This window comes from Leucoraja erinacea, chromosome 40 (assembly GCF_028641065.1).
Source record: "Leucoraja erinacea ecotype New England chromosome 40, Leri_hhj_1, whole genome shotgun sequence".
Lineage (NCBI taxonomy): Eukaryota > Metazoa > Chordata > Chondrichthyes > Rajiformes > Rajidae > Leucoraja > Leucoraja erinaceus.
The window spans coordinates 7,737,814-7,749,522 of NC_073416.1; the positions used below are offsets into that span (position 1 = coordinate 7,737,814).

Sequence of the window (11,709 nt, forward strand, 5' to 3'; positions counted from 1 at the left end):
CCAACCAATGGACGCGGGGCGGGGGCGGGTCTTCCGCTGCCAGCTGCGAGGCGGCCTGGAGGACAGGAGCGGCCCGAGGGGCCGAGCGGCCGAGGGACAGGAGCTTTAAAAAGGTAAAGAAAAGTAGAGAGTTATACAGTTGTTAACAAGATGTTAATAAGATGAACTGCTCTGGCTATAAGTATAAGAGAGACTTGAGAATGTAGATTTATTTTTTTTAAAGATGAAGCCGAGATAGTTTAATGATGACCGAATTTGAGTTCATCAAGTTTAGGAAGGTTGACGAAGAGGTAAGGAGTCACAGATTGGTTGTCAAGGCAGTAACAAGATTGCATATATTAACATAACCACATAATGTAGGTAGAAGTTACAAATACATTCTAGGATGTGGAATTCCCAATCATAAACCATTGTTGAAGCAGAGGTTTTGAAAAAGGAATTAGGTGGTTAAAGAGTCATAGAGTGATACAGTTTGGAAACTGGCCCTTCAGCCCAATTAGCCTACACCGACCAACATGTCCCGTCTATACTTGTCCCACCTGGCTGCATTTCGTCCAATCCTCCCAAACCTGTCCTATCCATGTACCTGTCTGGCAGCTCGTTCCGTACACCCACCACCCTTTGCGTGAAAAAGTTATCCGTCAGATTCCTATTCAATCTTTTCCCCTTCACCTTAAACCTATGTCTTCTGGTCCTTGATTCACCTACACTGGGCAAGAGACTCTGTGCATCTACCCAATCTATTCCTATTGGAAAATAAGGAACATGGTGGGGATAGGCATGGTGGGCCAAAGGGCCTGTTTCGTGTTGTATAACTCCTTACGATGGAGAATGCATAGTCATTAACATGGAGATACAAGTCTCCTGCTGTTATTTGATGGTTGTATGGTTATTGCGTGGAATCTTGTTTATTCCACGTGAAAAGTGTGGGAATCATATGGCCGTTAGGCTAATTTCCATTGATGAAAGCTGAGTTCTGTTTGGCTCCTTTCCTGATCCGAGGCACACTGAATTGAGGAAGTGCTGAGTGAAGGAGGTGGAGGTTGGAGAGTGATCACAGAAAATTAAGAGTTGCATCTGTGTGCCACAGAAGGTGTTGACTGGGCTCCTGTGGTACCTGTGCCCCATGAGGTAAAAATACCAAACAAAACAAATAAGGTTACAAGAATGAAAATGGGACAATGCACGGCTACATTCCAACCTCATCTAAAGCACCCTTCATTTATTTCCTGTTTCTTCTCACCATATTTGTGGTCTGGCTGGGAAAGCAGAAGTCTTGGCTGCCAGATTCAGCCACATCATGCCTGCAGCTCCTTCCTGTAATAGGGGATTTTTGTTACATGCAGTCTTTTTTTCCCTGAAGTGGAACCAAATCGGACAGCCAGTTCTGTTTCACACTTGCAACATAATAAATCCCCTCCCCTACACTACGCCCACACTAGCCCCTGTGCTCCGGTTCACTTGTGTATTTAACTATTCACTCAAATATTTCACTTTGTGAAACTGTGTCATACAAGATGGCCCCATGTTGCAAAGCTGGATACATGTGCTTAAAAGATGGCAAAGGAGCGGAGCCAGATCAAGTGGCTGGACAGGAGCTGACAAATACAAGAGGGAGTGATGGGATCGTGGTTATTTCCCCAAACTTGCACTCCAGAGATCTTGCGTGAATTTTTACCATAGCACCTAGAGATTCCACACTCAATAAATTAAACAAAAACTGTATTACTAAGATTATCAAACTATGAATTGTGGTAATGCCTTTTAGTGAAGGAAATGTACTGTTTTTGTCCATATGTGACTCCAGACCTATGATAATTGCTCACCTTGTCAACAGTATCCACTTGCCATGAATGGAAAAAAAAATCATCACATTGTCAAAATGGCTTCCCGTCAGGCTAACAACTTTGTTGGATAGATCTTCACTTTGTGCCATCCAGGTGACAGCAGCCAGCAACCTGGTTTCACAGTCTCGAAACAAACAACTGCAGATGCTGGTTAATACACAAAAGGACACAAAGTGCTGGAATAACTCAGCAGGTCAGGAGTACATGGATAGGCAATATTTTGGGTCAGTCTGAAGAAGGGCCTCAATCCGATCCATGTTCTCCAGAGATGTTGACTGACCTGCTGAGTTATTCCAGCACTTTGTGTCCAACCTGGTTTTAAATTTTATTTCCCTATTGGGGGAATGTATGCACCACTGGCAAGGCCAGCATTTATTGCCCATCCCAAATTGCTCTGGAGATGATGGTGGTGACTAATTTACACGAATCACGGCGGTGCTTGTGGTGAAAGTGCTCCCACGGTGCTGTTGGTGTGAGTTCCAGGATTTACTTTACTCCTTGCTGCATTTGTGCAGTTCGTTAAACTCGTTCAGCCTGAGCAGTAATGTCAACCATTACCATCACCAGCTCATGTCAGGTAAGATTCGTGGTGTTTAGTTGAGCCTTGCAGACGCCAGGGCCATGGGTTTGATCTGGATGTGCAGCGCAAAGAGAAAATGGGTCAACGTTTTCCCCACATCAGATCAATGAACACCTGCACGTTTCTATAGCAGGGCCACCCACACAATTGGCACAAACTGGAGGATCGAGGCTGTTCGGGAGACTGACTCGTGATTCTGAACTCTCCTCTGATTGACTTGAGGAGGCCTAGAAGGCCTAATGTTCACAGACCCCATCCCCCAATCGCAGAATATACAGGAAGCCAGGCTGTTGTCTCGACCTGTTAGTGAGGCAACATCTCGGAAGACTAAGCTTTTCTAAGTCAGTGGTGACAGAAGCCTGCAACCTTGTGTGGTCACACTGTAGCCTTGCGCCCATGTCTGGACATTTTGTGTGTGGTGTTCATGCTCACTTCACCATCAACCGGCATTTCTTAGGCCCTGGATCGTTCCCGTCCACAATTTCGCTTGGGTTGATCCATGTGAAGCCCCTCGCAACTTTTGATTTTTCCAACATCTGCAGTTCCTTCTTACCAAACAGAACCACAAATTTACATAGCATTAATTTATGACAAATTTCAATCCCCCTCTCCTTTCAAAACAAAGAAGACACTTTTTGCTCACCACACCCATTAGGGAGGTGAGGCCCAGAAAAATGTATCCATCTCTGCAAGTGGTCTCACTGATAGAAGACAGGGACAAATTTGCCAGGCTCCCAGCAATATCACTTGGTAAAGAATCGAGGAGGAGACACATTTGGAAGAAAAACTCGACCAGTTCATAAAGGATTTGAAGTATCCTGTCCATTCATGTCACTATTTGTGCAAAATGATCTCCAGGTAGACAAGTATTCTTAATTATAGAACATTTTAAGGGATTATTAATTACAAACTAAGCAAGAGTTTGGATTTCATCTATTGATACTCATACGGTGGTTATCCATATATTGCTCTAAGATGAAGTACTAGCAGTTCCTAACTTTCTCGATACATCTGCCACATGACTCCTGACAAACTAGAACACTTTCATCTCCTTGCTGAAGGGGAATGGAATGATGCCTTAGCTACGACTAACAACTGGGGGAGCAATGAAATTTTCCAAGAGGGAGAGCATAAAATGCATTAATCTATCTCCCAGGAGCTGCGTGGTTTATCTGTTGGATTCCTAATGCATCAATGATTGGAAGAAAGGTTTTCAACTAACAACAAATATATCAATATGAATAATAACTGACTGGTGCATTCCCTGATGCTCGCCTTCCAACTCAGCTTAATTGGCTCACTACTCTAAAGCAATGTTTCTATTCCTTCTGCTGAAAGGCTGCTCCCTTTTGGTGGGACGGTGACATCCGTGATGGGTGTCCGTGATTCTCTTGACTCAGAATTGCTGGTTTCCAATAAGTGCCTCGACACCAGAGGATCAAGTCTTGGATAGCTGACTGTGGGACAGGGGCAAAGACATTGCCTGAGAACCAACAATCAGAGGGGAAGAAGGATCTCGACATGAATCGTCATCTATCCACGTTCTCCAGGGATGCTGCCTGACCCACTGAGTTACTCCAGCACTTTGTGGCTTTACATGGTAAACCAGCATCCTTGAGAAAGCAGTTCCTCGTTTCTGCAACGAGAGGAGAAATATTGTCACCCTCAGCACTTCTATTGCTCACAAGGCCAGACGATGCTCCTGGGATTGGGCTGTGCAGGACACACTGGTCAACCTGAGGAGCACGTTCAGCAACAGACTGGTATCTTGTTGTATTCTTATGACTGTTGGCAGACCAGTTTCTATTGTCTGAAGTTCTATTGTATCGTATCTGCAGCAGCCCAGATCACTTAACTGCCTTTAAGACCTCCGGAGCCAATACCAATAATCAAAGCCCGTGGTACAGCTGTCTCTCCCTGAAGGCAGCAAGAGGAGCGTGTACATGGGCTGTACAAGTTGATCCAGTGGGTGGAAAGAGCCTGCGATAGGGCAGCCTGTGTGGCTGTGGGCGAGCATTCAGTGGGTGTTAGAGTCTGTAACAGCGAGGGTGTTTCGACCATCTTTGGTTTCGAGTGAGGGAGGAGATTCAGTGGGCGGAGAAAGTATTTAAAGGAGCAGAATGCCTGATTCAGTGGGTGGGTGGGTGGGCAGAATATGTGATAGGGGAGGGAGAGTGCCCATCAGCTGCAGAATAGGTTGTCTATTTCTTGCCTAAACTGATATTTCTTGATTAATTTATAATACCTAAACATCTACCGATGTCTATTGAACACTGAGTGGGAGAGCGAGCTGTGAAAGCAATGCAGTTTACAGGGAAATACTAATAGGTTAGGTCAGGGATGGGGAACCTTTTCATGTCAGAAGGCCGCATTAAGTTAGATGTAATCTAAAAAGGCAGCATTCAAGAAACTTCAATTAGATATAGGATTATTTTGTTGAATCTTCTTTTAGTCTTTGGTATTTTAAATAGGTTCATTTTAAGATTAAAATAACAATAATAAAAGACGAACAAAAACATATTAATAAAAATAAAAGGATTTGTTTCTACAAAATTTGGATTCATTCACAAGGCCGCACTTAATGGCCTAGAAGGCCGCATGTGGCCTTAAGGCGGCAGGTTCCCCACCCCTAGGTTAGGTGAATGGGCAAAAAGTTGGCAAGTGGGTATAATGTGTTAAGCAGTTCACATTTGAAGGGAGAAAGAGGACAGAACATTAATGAAGTGGAGAGAAACAGCAGGAAGCTGCAATACAAAGGGATTCTGGAATCCTTGTGCACGAAACACAAAGCAGAGAATAGCAAAGACAGGTGAAGTGTTGGCTCTTATTTCAAGTCTTGTAATGTAAAGCCGGACCCTGGTAGGGTCACACCTGACACACTGTGTGCAGGTCTGCTCTCTCTACCTTGGCGAGGATAGCTTTTCACTTTTCACTGTACCTCGGTATACGTGACAATAAACAGAACTAAGTGAAACCGAGATAGAATCATAGAAATGCACAGCACACAAACAGGTCCTTCGGCCTGTATCACTCGTTATCACCTGGCCCACAGCCAACAATAGACCATTGTGGGCTCCACTTTTCCTTTAGCATCGCTACTTTTTGCATATCTTTCATTCATTTGTTCTCTATCTCTCTACATCACTGTTTGTGTCTCTAGTCTCCCTCTCCCCTGACTCTCAGTCTGAACAAGGATCTCGACCAGCTGAGTTACTCCAGCTTTTAGTGTCCCTTCGGCCCATTTCGCCCATTACTATCCACGCTGATCCGATTTGGCCGATCAAGGGCCCCAATGGCCAACTCCAGGGCTTGTGGTCTTAGAACGAGGATAAAGTGATTCATGAAATGTGAGGGCGGAGTGAATGTTTCCGTCAGCAGTGTGCGGGTTGGGTTTTTCAGGGTCTGCTGTCTCCTGCCGCCCTCTGTTCGAGAGTCTCCCCGGGACACGGAGGTGACTATTCGGCTGGACGTGGGCTGCTCGCCGCCCCCGCTTCCACCCACGGACGGACACGCGTCATTCGGCGATCGACCCTCCACCTCCGCCGTGGAGGCGTGAATGGAGCCGGAAATATCCAGCTGCCTCTCAAATAACACACACGAAGATACATACAGCGCCCCACAGCAAAGAGAAGCAGCGGGGAAGAAGCGACTCAGCCTGGGACACTCCAGCAACCTCGCAGCCAGCCAGCGTGTGACGGCAGCTTCTGCTAAGCATCTCGAGTATAAAAAAAGGTAATTGTAAACACCGGGGATAGACAAAAAAATGCTGGAGAAACTCAGCGGGTGAGGCAGCATCTATGGAGATAAGGAATAGGCGACGGTTCGGGTCGAGACCCTTGGTAGACACAGGGAACTGCAGGTGCAAAAGCAAGACACAGAGTGCTGGAGTAACTCAGCGGGTCAGGCAGCATCTGTGGAGAACATGGGTAGGTACAAAGTGCTGGAGTACAGCACATGTACAGTATGGTCTCTACTGCTTACGTGTACGGCAAGATATACTGTTTTTACACACACAATAAATGTGTACTATATACTATATGATATACTGTGTGTATTCACTGTACAAGATACACTGTATGCAAACTTCACAACACAGTGACTGTATAAACACCGTATGATACATCTAAATGTTATGCAGTATATATAACATACACTGATTCCTTCTCTCCAGAGATGCTACCTGCCCCCACTGAGGTACTCCAGCTTCTTGTGCCTATCTTTTGTGTAAACCAGCATCTGCTGTTCCTTCCTACACAGAAAAGATGGTCTGTTTCCGTGCAGTGTGACTCTGATACTGTCACCGTGTCGCTGTGAGATGGCGGTGGCTGTTCTTTTGTGACATATAGTTCTTTTATGTCCTATAGTAATATGAATTCATGGTTCAACAGGGGGAATGAAGCAGTCGATAAGTCAAGTGTTTTATTGTCAAATGTCCCAGATAGAACAATGAGATTCTTACTTGCAGCAGCACAACAGTACACTGTAAACAATATAATAAACGAGGAAAAAAGTTCAGTGTGCGTCTAAAAACAACAATAATAGTGCAATAATAACATTAATAGTCTATACAATTCAGAGCTTGTTCAGGGAGGTTGTAGTGTTTAGCCTGGTGCCTGTATATTTAATATGATTGATAAACGACAGTATTTTTAGTGAGAGCGGGCTCGGGGTTTCACGTTGCTGTTACTTGTTCCTAGGTCCGACAGCGACATGTCTTTGCCGCGGACGCTCGGTGAACTGCAGCTGTTCTGCCTGCTGCAGAGGGCCAACCTCACGGCCTATTACCAGAACTTCATCCAACAGGGAGGGGACGACGTGAGGCAACTGTGCGAGGCCGGAGAAGAGGAGTTCCTGGAAATCATGGTTCTGGTTGGCATGGCCTCCAAGCCTCTGCACGTCCGCAGGCTGCAGAAAGCCTTGCGCGAGTGGATGGCCAACCCTGCCGCCTTCCACCGCCCACTGGCCAGCAGCCTGTCCCGCTTCAAGCTGTCCGCCTCCTCGACTCGCAAGCCAAAGAGGAAAGCGCTCGATGGCGGCAGCGCGGACGCCTTCCCTGAAGGCAAACGCCTGCGGAGTCTGGTCCCCGCGCCCACCGGCAGCGACAGCCCCAGTTCCTCCTCGGACGGCGAGGGCAGGAGTATCCCGGCGCTGGGGTCGGAGGAGGAGGAGGAGGAGCAGGAGGGCCGGTCAGGGGAAGCCCCGGGGCACTTGAGGCTGACAAAGCCGGTGGGGACGGAGGGCAGCGATCCCGTGAAGAAAGAGGAGCGCCTGGAACACGGCTCCGAGCGAGCAGCCAACGCAGCAGATTGGAAGCTGATGTCTGCTCCGTCTACGTGAACAGAGGGAGCTAATTCAGGAACGGTTTAATAATGGGGTCACCCAAACCAGGGCTTAAGCCAATTCTGCTTTGGAAGCCAGCTTTGCCAATACCCACCCAATTCCCTCGGCCCAGTGTACCAGGGCTGCTGCAGTGAAATAAAGAGTAATTTCGTTTCGATGTTTAATAATATTAACAAAAACGGACATTGGGGTAAACCAAGGGTTATGGGCAGACGAAACAGTTTGGCGATTAAAACCTACAGATTGTTGGAGGAGGAAGGATTGAGATGCGACACTGTTGGGGTGATGCTGGGACGGGGTGGTAGGGGGTCAAGTCATCTCATATATTCAGCTTTTCCTTGTATCGCTAAGAACCAGTTGGGAGCAGCCTCCAAGCAGCCATAGTGTTGGACAGTCAGGAAGAATTTGTCAAATAGCATGACATGGATTCAATAGGGTGCAGGTACAACACAAGGAGGATAATGGTTCGTAGACAAAAATGCTGGAGAAACTCAGCGGGTGAGGCAGCATCTATGGAGCGAAGGGAATAGGCAACGTTTCGGGCCGAAACACTTCTTCAATGGTTCCCTGTCCAAAACTGTATGTACAACTCTTGCACTATTTCACAATGTCATTCTCATCTACCAGGAAAGGCATGTAGAGGGTGCACTGGGATTACCCCCCCACCACACACACCAAGTTTTGCTTTAAAGTGTATATGAAAGGAGATTCACCAATCAAAATAATAAATACCTTTTACTCGCGTGGCTTCCATTGACTGATCTCTTCTTTTAGCGCCTTCATTCTGACAAGGAAGGCAGGCCTTCACTAATTGCCACTCTCATTACAGCACGTTGACACCATCAGCTGCTCATTACCTGGGATCATCAGCCTTTCTAATTCCAAAAATATAGATCGAAAATGCTGGAAACCCTCAGCACGCGAGGTAGTGTCCGTGGAGACAGAAAGAGAGTTATTGTTTCAGGTCAAAACTGATCCAAACAGGTGTTCCGTTACAGTCATTCTGCTATCAGCAGTCGCGCATTCACTAGTCTGCGCTCTGGGCTCTGGTATTCCCACGATGTACATTCGTTCCAGGACCAGACATTTTGGGCATCTTTTTCAATATCTCCCAAATGTGGCTGACCTCACATTGTTTGATGATGATGATGATATTACTGTGAAATGCCTTACAACATTTTACTATATTAAACTATTTTATATTTTACCATGTTGAATTGTTGTTATTTGGTACTTGAACCTAGAGTGGGAGATACCAACTCAACTAATAATTTCAAATCTGCAATTGATTATTTTCCCCTTGCCAAGAATATTGAGCGATATTCATGTTCATAAGTGATAGGAGCAGTATTAGGCCATTCGGCTCATCGAGTCTACTCCACCATTCAATCATGGCTGATCTATCTCTCCCTCCTAACCCCATGCTCTGCCTTAAAAATATCCATTGACGGCCTCCACAGCCTTCTGTGGCAACAAATCCCACAGATTCACCACCCTCTGACTAAATAAATTCCTCCTCATCTCTTTCCTAAAGAAACATCCTTTAATTCTGAGGCAATGACCTCTGGCCCTAGACTCTTCCACTAGTGGAAACATCCTCTCCACATCCACTCTATCCAGGCCTTTCACTATTCTGTAAGTTTCAATGAGGTCCCCCCCTCATCCATCTAAACTCCAGTGAGTACAGGCCCAGTGCCATCAAATGCTGATCATATGTTAACCCACTCATGCCTGGGATCATTCTCGTAAACCTCTGAACCCTCTCCAGAGCCAGCACATCAATCCTCAGATATTGGGTCACGAAAGTGAAATATAGATCAACCAGAATCTGATTTGAAGAGTGTAACGGAGTTGAGAGGGGCTGAATGACCTGGCTTGCCCTGTCCCCGTGTAGCAGGCTGGAGAGAAAGGGGCAGAAGAATCTCCTGTTTCTGTACAACAGGCCGGGGAGAGAGGACGTGAACGACCGCCTCCTGTCCCCGGGTAACAGGCTAATCAGCTGAATTTAAATTCTGTGGTCAGATGCGAACTCTGGATTACCAGTTTAATCAGTGTGCCACCACAGACTACACATTAATTTTATTTCTCTCCCCACCGATCTTAACAAACTATGTCCTATCAGCTATTCAACGCACTGATAATTCAAATCATTGCGTTTCGTATTGAGGTGGGGCACAGGATTTACTCTTTGCTCACCAGAATTCCCCGTTCCTCCAAATAGGGGCCGTCAACTGGGACTGTCAACTCACCTGGATTCAAGGCCCAGTTCTGGACCAAGAGTCTGAAGAAGGGTCTCAACCAGAAACGTCACTTATCCATGTTCTCCAGAGATACTGCCTAATCCGCTGAGTTACTCCAGCACTCTGTGTATTGACCAACATCTGCAGTTGCTTTGTCTCTAGTACTTATACAATGAAAATACCGTACTCAGTTATAGCAGACAATCGGTAATAGCCCCCACCCCTGGACTGTTATAATGAGGGTTTACTGTAATATTTATGAGACACAATACAGAAGATAACCCCTAGAGGGCAGCACAGATTTAGCTTAAGATTCCCCCAGCAAAGAGGCACTCAAGTGGTCAGGCAGCATCAGTGTGGGGAATGGACAGGCGACGTTTCAGGTCGGGACCCTTCCATCAGTCAGTTGTGAGTCTGTGGAATTCTCTGCCTCAGAAGGCGGTGGAGGCCGGTTCTTTGGATGCTTTCAAGAGAGAGCTAGATAGGGCTTTTAAAAATAGCAGAGTCAGGGAATATGGGGAGAAGGCAGGAATGGGGTACTGATTGTGGATGATCAGCCATGATCACATTGAATGGCGGTGCTGGCTCGAAGGGCCGAATGGCCTCCTCCTGCTCCTATTGTCTATAGAAATATCATCTGTCCATTCCCATCACAAATGCTTCCTGACTCATTGAGTTCCTCCAGCACTTTGTTTTTTTGCTCAAGACTGATATCTGCAGTTTGCCGTGTCACCAGCATCTTCTATTTGGCCATTTTCTGAGCACAACAGGATGAACCTGACATGAAACATCACACATCTGTTACCAGGGATAGGCGGTTATCACAATGACCCTCCCCAACTGACAGCCAATTACAGAAAGTTCTTCGAGGGTTCAATGCTCAGAAAATACATTTCATGCTATTGAGTTTCAAATGACATGACTTGTTTTATGTTAAACAATTTGGCTGGCTGCCCCAAGCCAGACAGACTGGTTCTGTGGATTAACGCCTCACAATGCTTTCTTGAAATTCATTAATTGTCAACATGACAAGAGTGTTGGACCATCGTTTGAGGTTTGTTTTCACATTACAGTTGCAGACGGGAAAGTCCAAGGTCCACAATGAGGTCGTTTGGGAGAACAGGACCAAACCGACACCCTAGCCTGTGGGAGGACTACTCAGTGGTCTGATAAAATGGTTATGAGCTTTCAAGAATGTAGGAATGATGGCAGTCAAATTCTAGCAAACACAAGTACATTCGAGCCACACATGGGTACAACAGGTAGGGAGTGCAAAGAGAAAAATACCAGAGTGCAGAATATAATATGACACCATTGTCTGCTGGGATTGACTGGATAGCACGCACATAATCCTTGAAGGTAAGATGGTACACACCAATAATAAGCCAATACCATTATAATTCCTACATAGAAATCATTCACTCAAGGTGTTTAGGGATATCCTGAGGCTCTGTCCAACAGCTGTTTGGACAAGGTTACACAGAAAAGCTGGAGAAACTCAGCGGGTGCAGCAGCATCTATGGAGCGAAGGAAATAGGCAACGTTTCGGGCCGAAACCCTTCTTCAGACTGTTTGGACAAGTTGACCTGCAGCCCAGAAAAGCAAATCAGTGATTTCAGAGAGAGATCATGGAGGGAATCAGAATGGTGGGAATTGTTCTTCAAATGTAATCTGAACCAAGAATGAAATGAGACACATTGCA

The 11,709-nt window shown here is 46.0% G+C and overlaps 1 protein-coding gene across 2 annotated transcripts; it reads left to right on the forward strand.

Moving 5' to 3' along the window:
- Positions 1–20: 20 nt before the first annotated feature.
- LOC129714636 (NGFI-A-binding protein 2-like) lies at positions 21–8,974 on the forward strand. Of its 2 annotated transcripts, XM_055664350.1 has the most exons (3): positions 21–113; positions 5,827–6,159; positions 7,125–8,974. In XM_055664350.1, exons 2-3 carry the CDS (start codon positions 5,984–5,986, stop codon positions 7,762–7,764), a joined length of 816 nt encoding a protein of 271 aa, XP_055520325.1. In that variant the 5' UTR covers positions 21–113; positions 5,827–5,983; the 3' UTR covers positions 7,765–8,974. The 2 variants fall into 2 exon arrangements, with proteins under 2 accessions (XP_055520325.1, XP_055520326.1); XM_055664351.1 differs by lacking the exon at positions 5,827–6,159 and having other exon boundaries at positions 24–113.
- The last annotated feature ends 2,735 nt before the right edge of the window (positions 8,975–11,709 follow it).